The 25,067-nt window shown below is 39.6% G+C and overlaps 1 protein-coding gene across 2 annotated transcripts in view; it reads right to left on the reverse strand.

The window, feature by feature from the left end:
* Positions 1-24,579, reverse strand: part of ARHGEF3 (Rho guanine nucleotide exchange factor 3) — a 64,442-nt gene extending 39,863 nt beyond the window's left edge. The window contains exons 1-2 of one of the 2 annotated variants that reach the window (XM_090021105.1): positions 24,439-24,579; positions 3,089-3,196 (exon numbers count right to left, since the gene is read on the reverse strand). In XM_090021105.1, coding sequence (XP_089877231.1) covers positions 3,089-3,196; positions 24,439-24,534 — 204 coding nt within the window. In that variant the 5' untranslated portion in view covers positions 24,535-24,579. Of the gene's footprint in view, positions 1-3,088; positions 3,197-16,441; positions 16,577-24,438 lie in introns of those variants that run through there. The other variant, XM_090021106.1, reaches the window with a different exon arrangement.
* Positions 24,580-25,067: the final 488 nt, after the last annotated feature.

Here is a 25,067-nt window from a genome sequence, read left to right on the forward strand (position 1 = left end):
AAGGTGGAGTCAGACCTAATAGCTGGAGAAAATGAAGGTCCACACGCCATATAAATCCTCTCAGATATGCAGTTCCCTCAGAAAGCTGATTTGAATAATAGTATTCCTCATTTCACTTATCGGGAACCAGTGCATTGAAATGTATTTTAAAACAAATGGGAAAAATATAAACTAGACATTTTTCCAGAGTAAGACCATAACACACACACCTCTAGTTTTATAATAGCTGTGCTCAAACACTTAAGCCAAAACTTAATTCACTTTCCACACTCCTCACACCTGAAACTGATGTAGTCCTTTTTTCAGACTCAGCCCAAATTTTTCTTAGAGGCAGACTGTGCAGGAGATTTATATGCCCTAGAGAATACAAGCTTCTCTGCTCTAGTCACACTATGATATACCTTCTGGTTCACATGCAGAATGGAGTGTGAATTAAGCCACGTTGCCTTCCCCATAAAGGCTGCTTTCGTATGCAGGTGTCTGCACTTTCAACATGTTTATGGAATACAGGAAAACACTGGTAGGCAGATCCTATAAAGTGTGCATCCCACATAGGCTATTACCATAGGATACTACTTTTTATGGCTTTGTACTCATTAAATATTTGAGAGAAGGGCTCTCAGTGTAAAAAGGGGTGCAAGAAGGGTTTTATTTTTGTTGTCTTCAAAAATTACCTGCTATCTGTTAATAGGGCCATGATCAAGTTAATGTTTGAATAGATATTAATTCTGAATAATTCAGGATATTTTTATTCATTTCCCCTCTTCAATGAAATTAACCTTGCTCCTTCTATAATTCATTTTAGATTTTAAGCGCATTTTTTCTGGTCTAAAGGAAAAATGGCACAATTCTTCAAAGCACTGCAGGCCAGGCTCACAAAGGTATTTAAGTGTCTAAGATCCATTGATCTTGGAATAAGCAGGAGTAAAGCATCTTAATAACCTTATATACCTGTACCAGAGCATCAGGTTTCTAATGCCTTTAAAATCCTAATAAAGTCACTGGGGAATTAGGGCAACAAAACATTTTGTCAGATCTAGTCTTCTGAGCCTGCAAAGATCCCATAGTGTATGTAGTAAACCTATCATTCCAAAACCTGTGCTACTTTAGAAAAAAGTTACATTTTAAATTGCGTTGCACTGCTATTTGCCTAAGATTAGGCAGCTTTGAAATATGCTTTGAACACTGGCCCAAGTTACCATTTTCTATCTGATCGCCAGGGATCCAGGTTTTCCATTTGCCATGGAAAAATACAGCAAAACACAGATTTTCTCCTTTAAAAGAGAAAAACCTGGGAAACCATGGGTTTCCCCTTGTAGGCTGGCAGAGTTCTGGCCTACAAGAGGATGCTTGGGACTAGAAGGAGCGAGACACAGGCAGCACCAAATGCATGTGCTTGTGGACACATGCACATAGCAGCCAGACAGTGTGGTGAAGGAGCTCCCACAGCTCCTTCCAGGTTAAGTCTATGGGGGCGTAAGGACAACATACGGTATAGACAATGGGAGGTAGGGGAGGAGCAGCGCAGGCAAGGCATTAGGGGGTGGGGAGGGATATGTGCCTCCCCCAGTTTTCTGCACTCACAGCAGGGCATGGAGCTGTAGCCTGGCTGAACCAGCTCCAGGCAGGAGCCACCTCTGTGGCCCAGCAGGCGGGACCTGGTGAGGAAGGGTGTGCTGTGCCACCATGGCCCCCAAGTCAAGGCACCCCCTGCCCTCATGGCAGCAGCAGGGGACACAACTCTGTGCTGCTGCCACTGCACTTCACCTTGGTGGCCATGGTGGCATAGCGCTCCCTCCTGCACCAGGTCCTGCCCACTGGGCTGCAGAGGCCAGGGGGCTGCAGGTCAGGAGTGAGAGGCACCAGCAGGTCTGGAGGGGCAGAGGGCTGTGGGTTGGGAGTGAGGGGCAATGGCAGGGACTGGGGCAGGGCACCAGCATATCATGGCTGCTCAGCACTATAAAGGGGGATGGGGGAGAAGGGGCCAACAACGCATCTGGACCTGCATTCTGCTGAGTGAAGGGGGCAGGGGGAGTTCTGATTTTTTTATGACAAAAAAACCAAAATAAAATGCCAAAATATATATGTATTTAGAATTTATTTTATTACAATGACTGAGGCACCAGTAGGCTTCCAAATAATTCTAAAATTTTAAATACATCAAACATTGTGTTCATCTGATACTTATCTATCTATCTATAGTGGCCTTTCATTTTAATCATGGAAAAGCATGGGTTTGGGGGTTTTTAATCAGAGAAGTTTGGATTTTTATTACAGAATTTTGGATTTTTAAACAGAGAAAACCAGGATCCCTGCTCGTCACAATACATTTTGCCAACAGAAGTTAAAGTTTACCATGAATAATGACAACTTAGAAGTATTATATATGAACTTGTTTCTCACATACAATACACCCACAGAAATTAAGTACATTTTCCAAAAATGTCACTTTTCTTTTCATCAACATTTCTAAATTCAAAGTTAGCATAGCAGCTATAGCATTGTGCGTGTTGAAAATATTAATATTGCAAAACTTAGGCCCCCTCCCTCCCCAAAAGCATTTCAGTATTTTAGAGGAAGAATCTGAGTTTTTCAGTCACCTGGCTTTTGCTTGGCCATGGGTTATCTAAAACTGGATTACTTAAAATGTCATTTAAAAGCACGCCAAAGGTGCATGGCCCAATGTGGACAGACACCCTTTTAAAACACATATATAAAGCTAACCTCTTCAACAAGTAAAAAAATGTATTAATAAAACAATAATAAAAAGCCTGTTTGCATACAACTTAGCTCAGCACTTACTTGTATGCCTGTTTCTCTGTCTCTGTCTGCAAAGTGGCATACAATGTGTTTAAGATTTCACAAGAAGCATGGGCAGTCTATAACAGAAGGATGGCAGCAGAGCTTTTATTGATAACACATAGTTTCACCCTATTATCACTGTACCTTTTATTGTACTTAAAGGTATGCAAGGCATTCAGACACAAATCACACACAATACTATTTGAAAAGCTGAAAACTAGAAGCATTTTGTAGCATGCCTGTACAGACTTCAACAATAATACAGCAGTACTTTTGTTAATTTTACCTGAAGTGTTTGACTGAATCGCTTTAATGGAGTTGCCCGCACAGGAGGAATGAGGCTTGCTAGTGATGTAACTCTAGAAAGAGGCTTGATTCGTTTGTTACTAGGCTCCTATAGTGGGGAGAAGAAAAAAAGCAATAAAAAAATTGTCACCAAAAAAAAGATCTTCCTACTGGTTTTGTTAGTTTACCAAGAAAAGCATTATAAAATACATACTTAATTTGATCCATAGCTATAATTTGACAATGACAGATTATCTTTGCTTTTTGCATCGAGATTCCAGAAATGGCTGAAACATCGTCCAGCAGGCTAAAGAACTGGTATGGTCGAGATGGAGAGAGCCTCTTTTGCCTCCCTATACCTAGCATTTTTTCTATTGGGATACTTGGTTTAAAATTGTTTGGGCAGAAGGCCTTAAAATGCTCTGAAGCTAATGAAAGTTATGTTGACCTTCTCACTGAAGGGAAGAATATGTATAAATAAAAACAAATCTGACCTTATTTTTGATCTTTGACACTACCAGTATGTGATTCTATATTCAATTAACATATTTTATTCTAAAAAGTATAAATTAAACTAAGCAACAGAATATCTGTCACTGTACATGTGTTCATTTATGCATATTTGTACATTCATGACATTATATACATTATGTATTTGAAGGAAATGAAATACATTTTAATTTTAAAAATCTCCCACACAACTTAAAACTGAATATATCTATTTCTCACACTTTGTAACTTCTTGCTTTTAATAACATTTAACAATTTCAACATTTTATTTGTTTTATAGACAAGAAAAATGTAAACAAAATCTACAATGCAACAAAAAGAGATGAATCATGAATACATAAAAATAGAACAGTTACCCTTGGCTTCCTAACCTCCATCTGACATTTAATGGATCTTGAACAGCACATGCAAGGGGCAACTTTTGACAGAAAAAAGAGCCAAACCTTCCAAATGAGTTAAAAAACCCATCCAATATCATATGCCAAGGACATCCTAAAGCAGTTCATCTTTCTTTTTCAGCCATGTTTATAAAGTTTGTGTTGGCATCCTATGCCTCCAGTTTCCTAGACAAATCTTTAGGAAAATGTATCATGTCCCACTATTATGCTCAGAGATATGAATCCTTCTGGAGATGTAGATTTGCCATCCTTCCTGGCATCATAATAATAATCCCAGTAGCAGTAACTCACGATTTGTATTACTGGTCAGAAAAATTCTGTTCCATTAGCACAGCAACAGAGAGGAAAAGTGAGTACCAGCAACATCATTTGTTTCTCAGCAAGCAGAGCTAGACCTCCATAAATGTCTTCTGAATGAAGGACAAAAATGTTATAAACCCCCACAAAAACAATGAATTTCTCCACACATAGAACCTGGTGCTAAAATAATTTTAAAGTTAAAAAAAAAAAAAAAAAAATCAAGCTGCACTCTTATCTTCACCATTAAGCTGAGATTCATATTCCATCCCTTTCAGCAACCATTTCTTTGACACAGCTTTTTGAAGGAGCATTTTTTTTACGTCAGTGCAGCACCACTGGCATACTAAACACACTAAAAAAATCTTGAAGCTTCCACTGTAATTCTTTTCTAACTGATGCTTCAGTTATCAGGTGTTTCCCTTTTCTTTAAATCACGACGCCAATCCTGCTGTACCACTGATCTCCCATGGCACAGACTGCTTGTCATCAGTCATGCTGCACTGCAGTCAGAAGACACTGAAGTCCCAGGCAGACAGAGCAGGTCAGAGCTATGCTACAGCACACCTTAGTAAGAAAGATTACTTGGGCATGCACTGTCTCTAAAGCTACTAGAAAGAGATCTAGCATTGAAAGTATACAGAGTAAGAGACCAGTGCAGCAAAAAGGTAAATACATGCAAGAGCATATTGCATATCGTTCCACTAACTCTGCTCCAGGGTCAAAAGTTGCTGTAAGGAAGCATAATTTTACCAAGTGTTTCATAGAAGAACCCAGCTTAGAATTAGATTAATAGATTCATAGAGTCAGAAGGGACCTCAGTGGGCCATCTAGTCCAACCCCAACTTTTCTGGCAGGCAAGAAAAGTGGAAAACCTCTTCCCTCACACACACACACCAGTCCCCACTCAAGTGGAGAGCAGGGAGCATGGGGCCAGCACACTGAGCCAGGGAAGGGGGTTTAAACCCCCTCCCTGGCCCTGGAATCCAGCCGGGATTTGCCCGTTGGGACAATCCCTGGCAGGGGAGAGTCGGCAGGGTTTCCAGTCTCTCCTTCCACCTATCCAGCATACAGCTGGATCTCCTGCCTGTATGTTGCACCGAGAGACAACAGGTCTTCCTCCCATAGAAATGAATGGGTTTGACGGGGTGTCTGGATGCAGCAAGGAAAAAAAAGAAAAAAGCTTCCCACAGGAATCATCAGGGTTGACCTGGCATCCAAATTTTTTGCCACCTGTGGTTTTCCTCCCCATTTTCAACTTGGGTCCACTCTGCCCTTTCCCTGGCTTAAGTGCCCCCCATCCCTCACAAGAAGCCAGAGCAGGCAGGCAGGCAGGGAAACACAGATAGGATGACCAACCCCAGAGGGCTCAGGCCTCCAAAAATGTGCCCCCCCCCCCACCCAAGCTTAAGTCTCCCTGGCTTCCACTCCTTCCTGCCTCCTCCTCCCTCACTCTCCCCTCAAGCAGGAATGGGGCATAAGCCTCACTGGGGGTCTCATGTAGACCATAGTGGGGGATTTAAAACACCATCCTCCCCAGCATGCTAGCCTGGTGCTGGGTCCTGGCCACACCCCCTCCACTCAAGCAAGGAGGAGGGAATAGCCTTGGAGCTTCAGTCCCTTCCCTTTGGCAGCGGCTGACAGGTCTGCTGTAGCACTCCCTGACTTCTGGCCTGAGCCACTGCTGGCATGTGGCTGCATTTCCTGAATTAAAAGTGAATGTCTGTTCACTTGCTTCTCAGTTTAATCTCTGCAATTTAGACTAACCTGCAAAACTGATTCAATTCAGCCTCGGGCTTTTTTGACTGTCTGCACTTAGCCCTGATGGCTGTATACAGCCTGCATGCTAAAAGCTCAATCCTGAACCTAATTTGCTTTGCTGTCAGGGGTACATAAACCTCAAGCAGTCATGTAAACCAGCAAATACTGGAGAAAGTGAATGCACTGAGGATAAAGGGAAATTACTGTCTCTCTTTTGGAAGATACAAATTAACTCTCTTAACCCTTACTCCAATACCAACTATAACTGGATATAAACCCTTCCTGTTCTCACAGTTGGGACCATCAGCAGTGGGAAAGGAAGAACTGGGAATGGGTTCTTTAAGTCATATAAAACAGAGCATTCATATTTTTACAGGAAATTGTGCGGAATGCCAAGTGGCTGTCATTCTTACATTCAGATTGTTAATTCAAATTAGACCCTAAAGGCAGAGAGGCTAAAAGCTTGGAAAATAGATATTAAGGCAAAGGAATCACCATAGCTGCTTCCAGGAGGGGCTTCTCAAAATTTGAGAGAGAGAAAGCTCTTTAGTTTCTAGCTGCAGAAGAGCCAGAAGTCATCACTGTAACAGAAAGTTACACTGAGCAGCAATGTATTAATTTATATATGAATGTATTCATTTATATATGAAAACAGTACAATTTTATGACTAGAGTCATCAGGTTTTACATGCTTCCTGATATGACAAGGGAAATATAGCAAGTTAAAAAACAAAAAGTTTAGACTACCGTGGGCAAAGTTTTCATGATGTGATACTGGTACATATAACCAAGTGATACTTATCTGACAATGCTTTAAAAATTAAGAGGAAATTAATTCACTTCACGGCATCTCTTCAAATGCAAGCAATTAGCTGGAGGAAGATTAATACTTGACCAGGCTAGAATGAGGAGCACCTGGTCTTTGGAATGATGGATACCTACTTAGACTTCAGATTCAAGCTAACTCTCAGTCTCCCAGCATCCCAGGATGATTTGCACCTCCCCCACAAGGCCTTCCCCTCTCCCCCACCCCTTGCAAAGTAGGTGGGCTAGCCTTTACCCAACTGGCCCCCCTGTCCCCCAGCCCCCCTGAGGTGGAACACCTTGAATTTCTCCATATTGAATACCATCAGGTTTTCATCCACCCACCTTGCAAGTCTACTGAGGTCAGCCTGGATCACCAGCCTATCCTCAAGTGTGGACACTCTTCCCCAAAGTTTGGTGTCATCAGCAAACTTAGTCAATCTGCTTCTGATACCAGTGTCCAGATTGTTTATGAAGAAATCAAAGAGGATAGGTCCAAGAACAGAGCCTTGGGGGACACCACTGGTCACTGAGTGCCATGTTGATTCGGATCCATCAATGACCACTCTCTGGGTCCAACCTTGGAGCCAGTTCCCCAGCCATCAGACTCCGGAGTAGTCGAGGCCGCAGTTGCCCAGTTTTTCCATAAGGACATCATGGGACACCAGGTCAAAGGCTTTTTTAAAGTCCAAATATATGATATCAACCTCTTGCCTTTTGTCCAGGCAATACGTCACCTGGTCATAGAAGGAAATGAGACTGGTCAAGCAAGACCTAGTCGCAACAAACCCATGCTGGCTATCACTCAGAATTTTGCCTTCTGTTAGACTGTCAAGAATGGTTTCTTTGATAATTTTTTTCAAGATCTTCCCAAGGATTGAGGTCAAACTGATTGCCCTGTAGTTTCCCAGGTCTTCTTTCCTCCCTTTCTTGAAAATGGGCACCACATTGGCCCTCTTCCAATCTTTAGATACTTCTGAGCTGAACTGATTCAGCCTTGGGCTTTTCAACTTTCTGTACTTAGCCAAGAAAGAAGGAGCGCTAGAGACACCTAAAAGTACATAGTTCTTCAAAAGAGCTCCTGAAATTCTGAACAAATGGAACATAATTAAAAACTATTTGCCCAATATGCAAAAGATTCTTAGAAATATACACTGAGCACTTCATAAGAGACTGCCATATATTCCTCACAAGGTATATCTGTAGAACTACATTTTGGGGGAGTTCACAAAAGTGGAAATCAAAGTAATCTCATCAACATACTTGAGGAAACCCATGGGAAAAGGAAGGGGGAAAATTATGTCAGAGGCTGCCATATCTCATGGTCAAAAGGTAGGAGAAATGGATAAAATGGAACAGGCAAGATAAATACTGCAGAAATATAAATTTCTCCTTTTTTATATCTAACCAAATGGTGCCTACCAAACCTAGCTCATGTGTACCATATCTTTCATTTTAATATTGTGATCTCTGTTCTTAATAAACTTGGTTTACTATAATCCAGGTAGTGCCGCACAAGAAAGGGAAGCAACTACCATACACAGCTTCTAAACCTCACAATATCAGTGTTCTGCTCATGGGCAGCATGGCAATGCATCATCAACTTCACCAGGAAGCCTTGAAATGGGCTTCACCTCCTCCTGCAGGTTTTCTGGCAGCACTTCTGTCATTTCTGTTCCTTATCCCACTACATGGAGTGCTGGAAAATAGTCATTTAAAAATTGTGGCAGCTTGGTGAAAAGGTAAAACTGTGACTCCACTGTTGCAGCTGAATACTCACATTGAAATGAATAAGACCTGAGGGTGCTTGGCACTTTTCAGAGAACAGGGTCCTCACATTCCACGACTATTATTGTTTCTCCCTACTAGAAAAATAAAACCCAAAAATGTAAAATGGGTAGAAAATCTGAGGAGCAAAGGCTAAGTGTCTTTGCTCTCATTCTCCTCAATCACAAGGCACTGACTCCCTTATTAAATTAAAGCACAGAGATATCCCAAAGCTCAAAGTGAGAGCTTGCCTGTCAGAGTAAGTTAAGTCTATTTCATAATATTGATTAGTTTTGTATACAGTTTAATTCAAAAAGGCCACCCACAGCCTCTAATTATCACACTTTGGTGGGCAAAGCACTACAATAAGAGTTCAGTTTAATTTTCTTAATAGAAAAAGAAAAGAAAAAAAAAGACCTGAAGTAGGCCAGATTCCTTTTATATTGTCTGTAGAAAGGCAGAAGCAATGACCTGAACAACATGTCTTAGAGTAGCACAAAGTAAAGGACCAGGTACCATACAATAGGCCTTCATTTGGCTTAGAATCTACATTTTGAAATTATTTTATCATGTTCTAGCCAGCACCATCCTTTATTTCCTTCTAACAAACAACAAAAGTGTGAATGAATATAGGCTGCTTGCGTAATTGTTTTTCCATCTAACTTCAACAGAGACTACATAACAGGATTGGTGTTGATTTGACAAACAAGTGGAAATAATTCCCTGAGGAGTCATCATGCCTTTGTCTAAAGCTCATGTGCGATGCTATCATGACAACACTGCTATTTGTTTTAATAGAAAATTTCAATTTACTTCCATAATAATATCGGTACTTGAAAACTATAAAAGAAACTTAAGTTTTTGTTACTAAATATTGCCCAGACACTTTTGGCAAACATGGTTTCAAACGAAGTTTCTTGCACTTAGCATGATAATAGGTGAGAGTGGATGAGTTCCTTAGCCATGCATTTTATCCAATACACTTTAGGAAAACACAGTAATTAATATTCATTCTGATATTGCCCAGAATTCCTTTGGGTATGCAAATCTTTTAAATTAAAAATTATTTACAGTAAGAACCAGGGTCTTGGGGGTTTGGTTCTGTTGCTCTTGTCTTGCTTGTAAAATTATCAAAAATAGTCCGGTTACTGTTCTTTTGATTTTAGTAAACTTTCAATGCATTAACTCAGTGTGACAGGGAAACATTCATTACTGCTGAAGGGTTTTATTCTAGAAAACAAATTAGCCTCAAAAAAGTTAACAGTGTAACAGAGAATTCTATAAAACCTAAAACAGTACAGTGTCTTTATTTCAAACATAATCCACAAGCATTGCCAGTAAAATAAAACAGAACCACTCTTGTTTCAGACACTATATTTCTGGCAGAGTTTCCATACTCATTTACGTTACAAGTTATTAGTTTTTAGTCAACGTTTTATAAGGATAAGTCAACATTTGTCATGGCAGGAAGCCCAAAATCATTATTTTATTAGTCTGCTACTGGTTAAATTGGCCAAGGATTAAACAGGTCTATTAAATATACCCAAATTATAGAGTTAATAGAAAATCACATTCAAGTTCTGTTCCACAGGATGTTATCAACACTTAACCTCCAGCAGAATTAAAACAAAACAAAAAACCAAATTACAATAGCTTCTCTCTCAGTACAACAAGCTTTCCTTCTAAAAGTAAATTAAAGTCAGGCCTAGACAGATTCTGTGCACTTTTGAAGAAGGAGGAACATAAAATTACTTCTTCCTTGTGAACAGGAAAAGCAGACCACCAAGAAATGACCAGTAAAACACTGTAGCTAACAGACCATTAATAAATGTAGAAAGTTGAGTTCACAATGGCAGAGGCACAGATTGGCTATTCAAAAAATTAATAAATCTCAGTGAAAAACCTTGAAGACGCCATACAACTTTCAGTGGTTACCTGAACTTTGAGAACCAACTATTGATGCATTCTTTCAGCTGCACAAGATTTGCCTTTGCTTCCCAATATCCTAGAAAGGTGTTGAATTGGGACAACATGCACTCTTCCAAAGTAGCAAGCTATAATCAGGAAATGTGAAATCAGAGGCATAAGAACAGCCCAAAATAGTTACCTGCAACAAGAAAGAACTTGAATTGCACATAATTAATTCCCAAGTACTCAGAAAACAATAACTCTGAAGATGAGACTGAAACCACAATATAAGTAATCCATTTCCTGTTCAGAGACACCCTGGTCATCAGCTAAACTCCATTCATGCAGCATCACTGGTAAACTCCTTGAACTGCCCTTTAAAACACTTGTCTCAAACACATAAGCTTCCTCAGATGTTCATGGTAGTGGGTATGTCATTCTCTGTATGTGCCAGTGTTCACACTCACCAAGACAAAGCATTACAAAAATGCAAACACAGCTTTGAGTACTATGTTACTAAGGAGGAGGTATATGAGCATGCTGAAAGCCCATGGGAGGAAAGAGGTGAAACAGCATTATTAAAAAAAAAAAAAAAAAGAAAATCAGTGCTGGACCTAATGTTTAAAGCAGATGACTCCCTCCCTCTCTCTTTCACCAGGGACAGGGTTCATCCCACACTGCTATTGCAGTCCATTAACATCACTGACAACCTATATCTGGGATCCTTTCAGGAGCTAGTTTTAAAAGACCAAGCACAGAGAACCATTACAATATTTTACTAGCACAAGGCTAAGCTGGAACAACTTTGAGCCGCCTCCCACTTTTGCAGTTAAAAACATATTTGGCCCTGGTGTCACGAATAAAAGCCAATAGATCAGCCTAGAATTAGGAAATTAAAACAAATTTGCAAGAAAAGCCTATATTTTTACATGAGTTAAAATGACTAATACAGATTTTTTTAAAAACAAAGATAAGTAATGTAGGCCAGATTGAATTATGACCTTCCAAATGCAATTCTCATACAGAACTACTTGCAAAGGCTACCTAATAAAGGCCTCTTCCACTCTGAAACAAACTGGATTTGAAGCTGAAATGCTGGTTCACAGGCAGACATTTTAGGGGCGGAGGGGGGACTTATTGAATGGAAATATAGAAAAAAGATGCTGCTTATTTTAGACTGGCAATAGGTAGAACAATTCAAAGAACTGTGGTCAGGCACACTTTTTTTTTTTTTTTTTAGCTCAAAGCAATTATGGCTCACACTGGGATTATACTTGCCTAAATTTTATTAAAAGTGGGACTTCTGATATTTTATTAGAAAATACTAAACAGGAAAATGATATTTTTTGTCATGATTAGAGAATATTCATATTCCCCTTGTGAGCACATTTCCTAAGTTTACCAGAATTGATTCACTTTGATAGAAATCTTGAGAGCCCTGGATAGTGCACTGAGAGTTTTAATTATCAGCCTGCTGGCAATATGGTATTCTCTCACTGCTTCATCTTTGAAGCTTGTCACAAAATTGCTTCACCCCTCTGCCTTGAGCTCCATGACCACTTTTTATCTTAATAAAGTACTAAGTACTTTGGCCCACAGGCCACTATACTGGCCTCTCTGCCAGACCCACCAGTTTGTTGCCACCTCCTCCTTAATCAAGCACAGTACTGAAATGCTTACAATATATGATGCCCCACACATTTCATTGTTGGACACCACAGAGTGTTGTAGTACACTATGAACAGTAAAAGGCGAAAACAGGCAGATAGCATATCTGGGCTTAATACCCAGATATCTAAGTCTAAGACTATTACAGTACAGAAGGTACAAGGACTTCAGGGAAAGCTAGAGGACAGTGAAAAAGAATGAAAAAAATCACAGGGGTTTGTGAAGGAACTGGCAATCCTTGGACTGACATGCCTCCCCAAACTATTCCAATAATGAGCCTCAAATTTATCAACCAATCATTGTTCCTTAAGAAACCTGTCCATTTCTTTAATGCGATATATATCTTTGTTCGTCTAATGAATGCTATATAATTTCACATTCTAAATGAAAACTGAAATGTTAAATGAAGGGAAGCACAGTTCTATGAATTAAGTTTGAGACCTGGAGTCAGGAAGTCCTGTGTGTCAGTTCTGGCTCTGCCACTTATTTGCATTATGATCCCAATCTCCTAAGAACTCTGTGCAACCATAGGCAGGTGGATTAATGCATGGGCTAGTGGTGCCCAGGTCCAGGGGCCTCTGCCAATCAGGGGCCTCCAGATGCCTAGGTCTCCCACATGGGTTTTTTTTCCTTAAGAAATTTTTCATGTTCCAAGCCAAATCAACTCCAAATCTATGAGTCAATCCAGAACCATGAGTGGCCCTACAACCAGCAAACATCCTCCACTCCCACCATGGGCTTTAGATATTTCTAATGTCTTTTGGCAGGCATCCTATATGCTGCTCAATGGCTTGGATGTCCCCAAGTTTTGCCTGCCCTCAACCACATGGCCACAGGAGCAAGCTAGAGGAGGCTCCCATTTCCATAAAGAGGGCTTTAAGCCCCAACACCTCAGCAAGTACTAAACCACACCAAAAGAACAGTTATCCTCCCAGCCTATTAAGAAAAACTGCCTTCACAGACAGATACATGCCTGCCCCCCCCCCACAACAACTGAACTCAAGTGTTGCCAAGTCTACGATGATTATTTTTCAGTTTTGACCCAGTTCTCTTTCACTCATTGCACAGTTACAGTGAGCAATATAAAGCAAATAAGATGACGACTTACTTCAATACTTGTTTGCATAGTACATATGGTAAAATATGCAAATATGTCATCTTATTAGTTACTTTATATTGATCACCATAACTTGCCAGTGAGTGAGAGGAGGGGAAGAGGTCCTTTCCCCTGCTGCCCCACCCCACAAAGAGGCCCCCAATCCTCTGCTTGCCAAGGGCCCCAGAAAGTCTTAATCCACCTTTGTGTGCAACTGATTTAGTTATTATCTATGGGGTTCAATGAAAACTGAACTTATTGAGTATAAATATATGCTGTACTTTTTTCTGAGCATAATTACTGTTTATTTTTGTTAAAACTTTGTGAAGCTGTTACAGAGGTTCAAAAAGGTATTCCAGAGGAGACATTAATGTATTTGCAAAGTACTCAAAGACCACTGTGCCACATTAATTTTCCAGAAGAGATCTTTTTTTTGGCTTTATTAAGGTTCTTTTTCACCAAAGAGTACTGTTCTCCTCTGTAATGCTATGAGCAGTTCCAGTGGGTAAAGGAAAGTGTTTTTAGAAGCTATTAGTATGGTCACTGTTAGCCTGATTAAAACCCTAACACAGTAGCTACACTTACATAGGCAGTGTTAAAAGCACAGATGCAAAACAAAAAGCCTTCTATCATGGTCAGATCTTAGATTTTGAAAAGGTGCGGATAGTGTGGTGCATCATCCCATATAATAAAACACATTTTTCTCCAGTGAAAAAGAAATTATATTCTTTACCAATATGCTAGGGATCTAGGGCTATAGTATTCCATTTAAAATGGAAGAAAAAACAACATTTATTGGAACATGTATTAATTTGTTATTATGCATCAAAATCCCCAAACTAGGCAAAATAATCAAAATATCCTGTTTCATTAGTTCTGTAGTCATTACAGTTAATTGTACATCTCTTTGTCAGATTCATAAAATAAAATCTAGCCTTCTTGAGCATCTTGGCAATGAATCCAATGCTTCACTGAATGTTATTTCCACACATAAATTAATGTTTTAACTATGTTAGTAATAGGACCTACATTACCAGGAGCAGCGAACAGACAGAATTGCAGAAGACAGAATAGCTTGATTAGTGGAACATCAAGATCATTAAAAAGGTTAGAAGGTTGAAAACACCTGTGAAATGAAGTGTTTAGAAGGAATCGGGTAGATTATAATGAGCCTTGAAGTCAATTGACTCTCTCACTGGTGACTAAATACCTATGCTGCTGCTGCTGTCTGGCAGCTGATTTTAAATTTTGGGTGGACCAGGAATCAGCAACTGCACCACTACAACCCCTCTGAATCCACCCTTGCCTTCCATTCCATAGGAAGTGTAACCCCTGAAGTCCCCTAAAGACACAGTCTATAGCATCGATTGGGTAGTGACATAATTAAATGGACCATTGCTTTTAAACTTCTAAGATGGCTCTCACACCTAATACATCCCAAGAAGTTCAGTGTAATGATATGCTGCTACGGGATGCCAGGTCATAGAGGTTTTTGGAAACCAATATTAAAATTCTGTGGACACTCCTACTGTATTCTGAAAGAGTGCAGTGCGAAGACTACAATCAGAATAGGGGCTCCATTATCCTTGGTGTTGCCTAGAATAGGAAGTCTATCCTAACTGTGAAGACGTTATAGTTTAATTCCTGGGCTTGAAAATTACTGCAGGGGAAACCATGGTTTGGAGTATAGGAAGGCAGGTACACACCTTTGGGATGAAAAATATTATATCAAATATCTCATAATTTTTAAATATTTGAGAGATGCAATGCCCCTGACCTTATTATAGTCTTGATTCTTACCTACTATTAATTCCCACAAACTAAAGAGAACAAAGTAAAGCATCTGGAAATGAAGCATAAATGTTTCTAGCAAAGTTCACCAAAGTAAGGATAGTTGTGTGCTGCTACCGTCTCTCCTTATTTGTAGATACAAGAATGCAGTTTTGTTGAAATGAGAAAAAATATCTCAGTCCATCATACCTCTTTTCTGTAAGCACATCTCAAATATCTTCATTGGTGCTAGGACCGCTACCATACAAGACAAATTTGTAAACCTGATAAAAATAGTATTTTATGTTCCCTGTGCAGTTCAAATTTGGGATACCACTGTGTCATCAAAGTTGCTGTTTTACAACCAACAACAATATTAATTTCAGACACTTTAACAAGATATCAGGGTTCACCAAATACAAAGGGCAGATTAGTACAGAAACACTGTTTCCTAACTTTACAAATATCACAAACATTACAGAAAGGTATACAGCTTCTCAGATCAGAATTAAAAAATGTTCAGAATTGTTTGAAAGTCTCTTTCCCCCTCTTATAAAGACAAAATAGATGAACAATGGGGTTTTTTTGTCTAAAACAGAAATAGTTGGGAAATTTTGTTTTAAGATGACCCAAATCCAAATACACAATGTGTGAATGATCTCTGAACAGCGCACTTAAAATGTCTATTTTTGACTAAACATTTATTGGTCTTTATCTAAATTAAAGTTCAGCTATTGATCATAAGGCATTTAGCAGGACTTGTAATAATGCAGACTACTTACAGACCAATTTTTAGTGGAAAACCTTTCAGTGTGGTGTCATAGAGTCACTGCAGGTATTTAGGTTGGTAGAAAAAGGGAACATACTGCTGTTGAGCACAGCTGAAGTTAATACATGATTTGCTAGGCAGCTGATGACAAAGACAACAGAAGCTGCATGATTAAAAAATTGCATGTTTCTCATCAGAAGCCATCACCTGCATTAGTATTATATTACTCTCTCTCTCCCCATCAAATTATGTGCAGGTAAATTTTGGTCTTTTACCAGGCCAATCAGCTTTGCTGTATCACAGTGCTCAATATCAGTTGCAATATTAGTTCAACATCTGTCCCAGAGCTCAATCATTCACAGGCCTGACACTGGTTTTGTATCTTTATGAGGAAGACTGAGGATAAAAAAGCTCCACTGGGTTACGTCCATGTTGACAACATGCCTGGCAGATAGTCTTGTAGACGTGTTCGAGAAAACAGAGGCAGTTCTGACTGATTTTGCCTGCAACTGTGTGCTTCAATTCCCAATGATTGAACACTCAAATCCACAAATTTCCATGAAGCATTGTCTTTGATTACAAGTAGTTTTTAAATACCATACTCACCAAATTAAGATCCCATATGATCATTTGAAAACCACAGCACCCTGTTTACCCTTGTCCAAACTTTTCAGTCCTTTATCTTTTTGAGACCAGACTATTGGTTGTAGGGCCGTGTGAGGCTTCAGACAAAGCTTCAGATCCGGAGAAGCTTCAGACGCTTCAGGGCCCAAAGCAGCACATCCGGGTCAAAGCACTGCCTCATTCAGCTTCCCGAAGCAGTTCGGCGCTTCCAAAGAGCTTCAGAGCCGCCTCAGAGATCTGGCCATAGGGTATAAGGGGGAAACAATAAAATATCTATAACCTTGTTGTTTTTTGTCTCATTTGGATGAAATTTTCAGGAGTGGTAGACTCTGCAGAGAGGATGAAGCCTATCAAGTTTCAAGAAGATTGGTGCAGGGGTCTGGGGAAAATAACACCCCAAAATCCTGAAAGCAAAATTCATGTCACATCTAGGCATTACAACATAGAGGGGTGAAAACTGCCGGAGTTGTAGCTCTTACTGAGGCCACAAAGCCTGCCAAGTTTCAAGAAGATTGGATCAGGGGTTTTGGGACAACTGTACTCCAAATTCTTGAAAGCAAACTCCTGTCATGCCTATGTGTTACAACACAGGGGGGTCAAAACTACAGGGGTGGTAGCTCTTACTGAGCCTGCCATGTTTCAAGAAGATCAGTGCAGGGGTTTCGGGGGAACTGCCCCTCAATCTGTGGACAGGCAAAACTGGTGCAATCGGTGCTGTGGGACTGACTGTGTCTGTCTTGGGGCGGGGAGGGGAGACACTGCTGCAGGCCTGGCTGCTAAGCTGCTGTGTTACCAGCTACCAATCAATCAATCATGATTCACTCAGAGACCAGACACTCAGGGACCAGCTCAATACATAGGAACTAGCTACTAGTAACGACTTAACGAGCATCAAGTAGCACCTACAAAACCAGGCTAAGGAGAGGAAAGAATCAATGCAGACAATCAACTGCCCCAAGACAGACCCAGTCTTGGCACGAGTTTTGTCTGTCAGCAGCGAGGGGTGCAAGGCCCAGAACCCCCTGCACTGATCTCCTCCACAGCTGGCAGGTGTCGTGGCCGCAGCAGGGGCCACCATCTCGGCAGCTGTCACCCTGCTGCGCCTTAACACACAGTGTCACCCATGGCATGAGTTTTGTTTGTCTGCAGCTTGAGGGGCAGTTCCCCCCCAAACCCCTGCACCTATCACCTTGAAACTTGGCAGGCTTTGTGGCCTCAGTAAGAGCTACCAGCTATGCAGTTTTGACCCCCCCAGTGGTGTGACACACAGGTGTGACATCAGTTTGGCTTTCAGGAATTTGGGGTACAGTTTCCCCCAAACCCCTGCACCAATATTCTTGAAACTTGGCAGGTTTCATGCTCTCAGCAGAGGCTACCATCCCTGTAAGTTTCATCCAAATTGGACAAGAAACAACAAAGTTATAGATATTTAATTGATTCCCCATTTACCCTATGGCCAGATCTCCGAGGTGGCTCTGAAGCTTCGGAGCCGCTTCGGTCAGATCAAGGCAGAAACCTGGTCTGGAGCTCCAGATCGGATTGCGGCCATCAGAAGCAGCCAGATCCAAAGCCAGATTGGATTGCTGCCAACTCGCACAGACCTAATAGCTTGGTCACTTATCAAGATGGATTACTGAGTTTCAGCAGCCACGGAACTCATTTAACAGTTTCCCATGTGGCATAGGGGAAAAAACAAAAACCTCAGGAGTAGAAATTCTTGGTCTCAACCCTTCTGCACTGATAGGTTTAAACATTTTGCTGTAGAACTATGAAACTATTGGTCAAGGCGATTCCTATACTTCCAATTTAGATCCAAAGAAAAATCTTTTCTATTTATGTTCTTGGGCATCGCTTACAGTATGTTGCAGTCACAAAAAAGCCAACAAAGACTAGGTAGATGAGAGAACATTATGCCTTATGCCCAATACCTAGGGAACAAGCAACTATAAGATTTAACACCTATAGGATACTATAGTTTTCTTTGTGTAAGGAGTGAAGAAAAATACACATTTGCTTTCAGGTGATTAAATCTCTTCATTTTCCCCCCCATATTGATTAATCTCTTACATGTTTGCTTGTTTTTTTGGTAGGGGGGTTGAGCTGGGGGAGGGGGAGAGAGGGAAATAAGGAGAAAATATAGGAAGTGGCTTTGTTTTAGTGGGCTTTGTTTTTTGGTTGTCACTTAAACCTCTGCCCAGATTAGGTTTTATAAGCCCCGTGTCCCTCAGTGGGTTTACTGCTTTGTTTTTCTTTCTCCTACCACCTTGCCTCCCTCAGCATTGCCCCCATGTTTCTCCTCCCCCTTCCCTACCTTTTGTATTCTAATCCCTGCTTTCTAGTTAGCAGCTCAGCTTCCTGCAGTCCTTTCACAGCATTGGATGAAATAAACCCTCTGCTTACAAAAGCTTAAGCTATACATCTCAAATTTAGTTAGTCTGCATAGGTACAAATCTACCCTGCCTCCTGCCTAAAAGAAGCAGCCATAGGAGCAGTAAGATTTCTGGCAAGAAAGATTTATGCTATATCTTATCCAGTTTGCCTCCTCAGAAGTCCAAATATGATTCAATATTGTTTTAATATAGCTACTTTAATTAGATAATTTGTCATTCTTTAAAGAATTACTATTAAGCTATTATTAAACTACTCTTTTAGTAAAAAATAATGCTGTGGTTTTTTGGTTTCTATATTTGACAATCAGTTACCATGAAATTTATATATGAAAAGCCTACTATTGCAAGACACCAATGTCACAAGGGAGTTCCAACTTCCCTACCTTCTGTTTGACACTCATGAGTGACCATGTGTGATCACTTACTGACACTTGGGCAGTTTTAGCTGGCACAGTTCCTGTGAAGTTAGCATACAAATAGCGATACTCCTTTTTCTTCTACCACATTCCATGAACAAGTGTTATATTCAGCAGCTTTCATTAGTAACATCACACTAAAGAACAAGGCTTGACAAGAAGGGGGCAGCTAGTGCTCTCTCACATGGAAAATAAATTATTTCATGCACTTCATCCACATGGGCATCCCACATAATCACTCTGTTTTAGGGATAACAGGACACAACTTCATAAAAAAGTACCACTTGGAAGTTAAAGACTGAGGTATTACAGACCAGAAATAAAATGAGTGGCTTTATCCACAGCACACATTCACATTTTCCAGAAGTAGGCTCAACTTCAGGACTTGCATAAACAGGAATTCAAGTTGCCAGCTGGGTGGAAGCCTTGCTTTCTGACTTATGCCTGCAACAGAGAAGTGGGCAGATTCTGGACTGACAATTTCTTCTGAGCACCCCAACATGGCTTCAGAATCTTAGGAAGTAGAGATATGAACACTTGACAACCACAGGCTGAAAAGTGGACAGGTTCCTTGCAGTCCCTTGTTTTATTTAGGCTTAAAATCAAACCTGTTCTGAAGATGGAGAGAGACCAGGGGTATTGAAAAAAGGTCATTATTGCAAGTTCAATTTTCTTCAACTCTCCTAATGTGGCTGTGGTGACCTGGGCACTTGGTTGTTGCATGGTTAATAGCCCAGAGGTCACAAGTTCATGGCCATAACATAAGCGCTCATGGTGCGGCCCTGTCAGATTCCAACTACATACCTTGTCACAAAGACACGAAAAAGGAAAGGAAAGTTCTCCTAATGATCATTCTATTGGCATCAGTACATGCATAATACACAAGATAGTATTACAATATGACTCTTGGTTATAATTCACCAAACTGTTCTCAGAATCTTTTCTGTTATATTACTTACAGCTGGAAAGGGATTAATTGATACAAGGGCTAGGTTTGTTGCCCTGATTATTTCCTTCCTTGTTTTGAACACTGTCTACCCAGACCTTCATACTCCCTTCTACTCCCACAAACAGAAAGGAAACACTCATGATTCAGAGTGGAAAACAAACAAAAGAAGGCTTTCCTCTCCCCACTCGTGAATGGAGTCTACCTCTAAAGACATGGTGGGAAAAGGATTGCAGAGTTTGTTTCCTCCCATAGGCAACACATAAGTGCTGACAGTGGGGAGGCACAACTCCGTGCCATGGTCCCTGCTGCTGCCAGGCCCTGGCTCCACCCAAGCTGCATCCCTGCCCGTGCCCCATGCCCCACTGTTGGTGCAAAAATCGGGGGGGGGCATGTGCTCCTCTATGCCCTTCTGATACGTCACCAGTGTTCCCTCCTTCACTTATTTTCTTCAGAGGCAAGTAGCAAAATGAAGAGGGGCAAGAAGAAAACAGAAGCCAAACATTTTTATATTTTAATTTGCTAGCTGTTCTCCTGCTAACCTGTTCCACAGAAAGGGGGGAAAACCTAGCTTGCACTGAAGCAGCCCCAGTATAAGATGAGTGTTGAGCAGTAACATAGGAGTAGCCATGCTGGATCAGATCAGTAGACTACTTACTTTAAACTACTTACTGTCATAGGCATTATACTAGTATCAGGTGATTCAGAGGAAGATGCATTAAAAATGTATGGAATGAACTATCCACAGGGAAAGGTTCTTCCTAATTCCCATTAAAGAGAGGTTAGATTATGTTCCAAAGCTCTCTCTTTTATTCCTTGCTTTGTAACTGAAGATGCTTTCTCTATCCATATAAACATAAATTTTAAATATTTATATAATACATTAATTAATACTTAAATCTTATGAATAATGAGATACTGTGACAGTGAGTTCCATATGTAAACTGTGGATTCTTTGGGGGGAAAAGTTTCCTTTTTATTAAACACGTTACCTTTCAATTTCAGTGACTCTCCCTTTTTCTAATACTCTGAGAAAGGATAGAGAAACCAACTTCTCTGTACTGTCTATTTGCTTCCTTATTTATTACCTCTCTAAAGAATAACCTCCCCAATCTTTTTAATCTTTCAACATGGGGATGGCTCCCTGCTTCTTTAATTGTCCTTGTTACCAGACCCTGAATGCATGTTTGTTGGATGTTTTGTTTCGATTGGGGGTTTTGGTTTTTGTTTTTTTTCTTTTAAGACAGAATGAGTAGCACTGAATATAATATTCCAGGTGGGAGCATGTCAAGAATGTACATAATTGTCTCCATTCTTTATCTCACAGTCTAACATTTTTGTTTAGATTTTAAAAAAGAATTGTGACAGAGCACATGGGCACTGGCAAACAAACTATGCTTTTCTTAAGAATCTCCAGATTTTTATTTTTCACATACATCTTCAATGTTAACATCTTATTAATTAATAATATATTCAGAGTTTGTGTATACATGTACACTTACACAAAGTTTATACGAAGGTGGTAACCAGAACTTGTTACCAGTAAATAAGGGAAATGCGAGTTGGGAAACCTGGATTTTATTTTTCATTGTGCCACGACTTGCTGTATGACAAGGGGCAAGTTGTTTAGTCTGTTGCTCCTTGGGCTTTCCCAGCTATAAGATGTCACAGGTAGTGTTAATCATGACTATTTTTTATATGAGCACTTAATTGTATAAGTAATACTAGCTTTGTATTAATTTGTATATGCAGTCCCAATTAAAATCAATGGATTTTAAAGTGAAATGTGTTCAGACGATGATTAAATTGTACCCCACATAGGTATTATTGTACTTAAGCCTCCAGGTTCCTGGATGCTGCATACTCCACTTAGCTTTGCAGGAAATAAGGATGCTAAAGGTGTTCAGTCCCTTTTAGGCTTGGACCTACATTTATGTTTAATAAGGGTACAAGGTGTGTAATTTTCTAGTGAACAGTACTTCACCTGGTTAAATCTGTTGGGTCATAATTTCACATTTAAAAGCAGTTTAATTTATTTTATGCAAATACTGGGTATAGTCCCCACCCAATGAGCAAATCTGAAGAGAAACATGATGTAAAAAAATAAAGTAAAAAAAATAAAGTAGGCTCTAGAAAATACCAATATTAAGTGTCTATTCTATTTTTCTCTATATTCTGGAACTCCAGAAGTAAAAGCTACATATCACCAGGATGAGTTCATTGTATACGAATGATCATGTGAATTCTGACTTTAAAAAACTCACACAGCTGCATCCTAAAATCCATTTCCACAAAGTTTATACAACTGTTAGGGGACACCGATATCAATCAGCTTCACCTGTCAGCTACTAAATCCAAGCAAAAGCTTTTGAAGGCCAAAAATTCACAACATCCACTCAGCCAACTGTTCTGTTGGTGCAGTAACACAAAATAATGATAGAAGGCGCCCAATAGCTTTAGTTGGATTCTGTAAATACTAAAAGGGAAAGACAAAACTTAAGTGTACAGGTAGTAAACCAAAGAATTCTGTCCATATCAATAAACTTTAGAGGATATGTATATTTTTGAATATCTTTTCCTTGAAACGCCTTTTCAATTTCTGGTTTCACAGCTAATTTTTTTGGAAGTATAATGGTCTTAGAATTATATAACAAAACCGATATAGTAGTATTCAACAAACATTCGTTTTTTCAGTGTTGAACTCCTCAGTGGCCTAAAGAAACTGTATTTTTCAAACTGGTAGTATGAGATGCATGTTCTTGTTTTTGTGAAAAGCGAAATGGAAAAATAAGTCCACAGCAACTGATTAAAGCTTTTGCATTTCATAATTTGGATGAATCACATCTGTTTAAAGAGGCATTCTTGTGCTTTCAGCTTTCATTTGTCCATACCTCACTTGATATTTTACTTTCTCTGAAATTTGATAATTTGTCTATGGTAAAGCTGATGATATTGCTGTATTTGAAACAAGGTTCCACTTTTTTTTTTTATTAATGTTCAGATTTTGAACATTATACACCTGTACACAAAAGTAAATATAATACAAAGAATAAGATATATTATTTTTAATATCATAGTAAAATGAGCTCTGACAATACAAATGTTTACAATATTGGAGACCTTGGGATAGAGATTTACTGATCCTGAAACAACTAAAAAAAGAAACAACATAAATGACACAGTGAGGGTTTTCCATACTCAAGGTTTCCAGACTTAAGAAGTATTTCTAAATATAACAATGACACTCCAGCACTAACAAAACAGAATAATCTTATTCAAATTTTTTAAAAGGCCTTATAGCTATAAAAATGAAATCTAAAATACTTCTCTACATAAGAGTGTACTGACAAGGAAAAGTACAGAACAATCTTATTTGTTCTAAACCTATGCAAGCACTGTTTAAACAAGGAGACTTCATTTAGACTTCTTTTGGTTTGGATAAATTCATCTGTCTGTTGAAGGTAATGCATCTTCGATGCTGTTTCACTAAACAGGCATAATTTAGCAAGTGCCTTCAAGCTACTCCGCAGACTTGCCTAGTGAAAAGGTTGTATATTTTAAGTGATAAAACTCTCAGAGACGAATTCTACCCTCCTCCATTCCAGCTGGACCTAATCCTTAGGATCACTGTTCTCCTTGCCAAAAAGGCACACAAAGAAGATTAAACATGATCATAATGTATCTAATATTTAAGTATTTCATGAATGTGGAGTGTGGTTAAGTCCATTTTTTTTGTAAATCCCATATAAAAGAGTTCACCCATTTTAAGAAGCACTCATAAAACCAGTTAGCTTGCTGCTATGGCACAACATAAATTAACCCTTGTTATCAGATTAGGTTTCCCGATTAAAAATGGGGGAAAAGACACAGACATGATGCATTAAATAGTAGTTTCTGCTTTCCATTCATATTCATGTAATTAGCTACTCTACATCACAGTTAGCAAGCATCATACCTGGTATTTGGCACTAGAATATATAAAACTATATATCAGAAAAGGAAATTCTCAATTATCTCCTGCAAAGATTAATCTTTAAAAAAAAAAAAAGGCTGCTCATAACATCTACTTTCTAGGCAGAAACTCAACATTTGGAGATAGAAGAATGAGTTGTATAAGACAGATAAATATCTATAGTTGGCATCTTCTTTTGAGAGAATGTTTTCCCAAACCAATTCAGAGAACTTCAAAGAAAAGGTAGCTAACAAATGGATCAATAAAGGTCATACCTCTGTTTCTTTAGTTGGGCTGGTCTCTGTCTGTACTTCCAAGGTGCAATTTGCCCTCTTGACTGTGAGGTAAAAGGGGTAATCCTTAGCCACCATTGTGGCTGCAGGAGTAGCAGTTTCAGGTGTCACAGCTGATTCTATCTGAGTACAAAATTCAAAGACAAAGCTAAGCCTTGCCTCCCCAGTGCTCAGCAGTCAGTAATTGAAATGTCCTGCACTACGCTTCTGATAGCATGACCTAAACAATTCTTGTTCTCCAATAACGCAAGAAAGAAACAAGCTCCTAGTGTCAGGCAAGTGTAACATAATACTGCTCATTACTGAAACCCGCCCACAACCAGAAGATGGGGAGGGGAAGTGGGTAAAAACTCAACTGAATCAGTGGAAAGGAACAAATTACTGTAAACTCACTCAGCTACCAGTAGAAAACACACAGAAGAAATTCATGCTATTTTCAGCAGAAAATTATTCCTCTTCTATCCTGCAGCCTTGCTAGCTATGGGGCACCACAAGGCAAAAAACAAATCTGCATTTTAATCCAACCTTATTCCAAGTCATTTCTTGGATAAATTGCAGGGGAAACAGCAACTTAATTAGTACCTCTTTGTTGGGTAGACAATGTAGCACTA

This window comes from Crocodylus siamensis, chromosome 11 (assembly GCF_052110815.1).
Source record: "Crocodylus siamensis isolate JL-2025a chromosome 11, ASM5211081v1, whole genome shotgun sequence".
In the NCBI taxonomy this organism is placed as follows: Eukaryota; Metazoa; Chordata; order Crocodylia; family Crocodylidae; genus Crocodylus; species Crocodylus siamensis.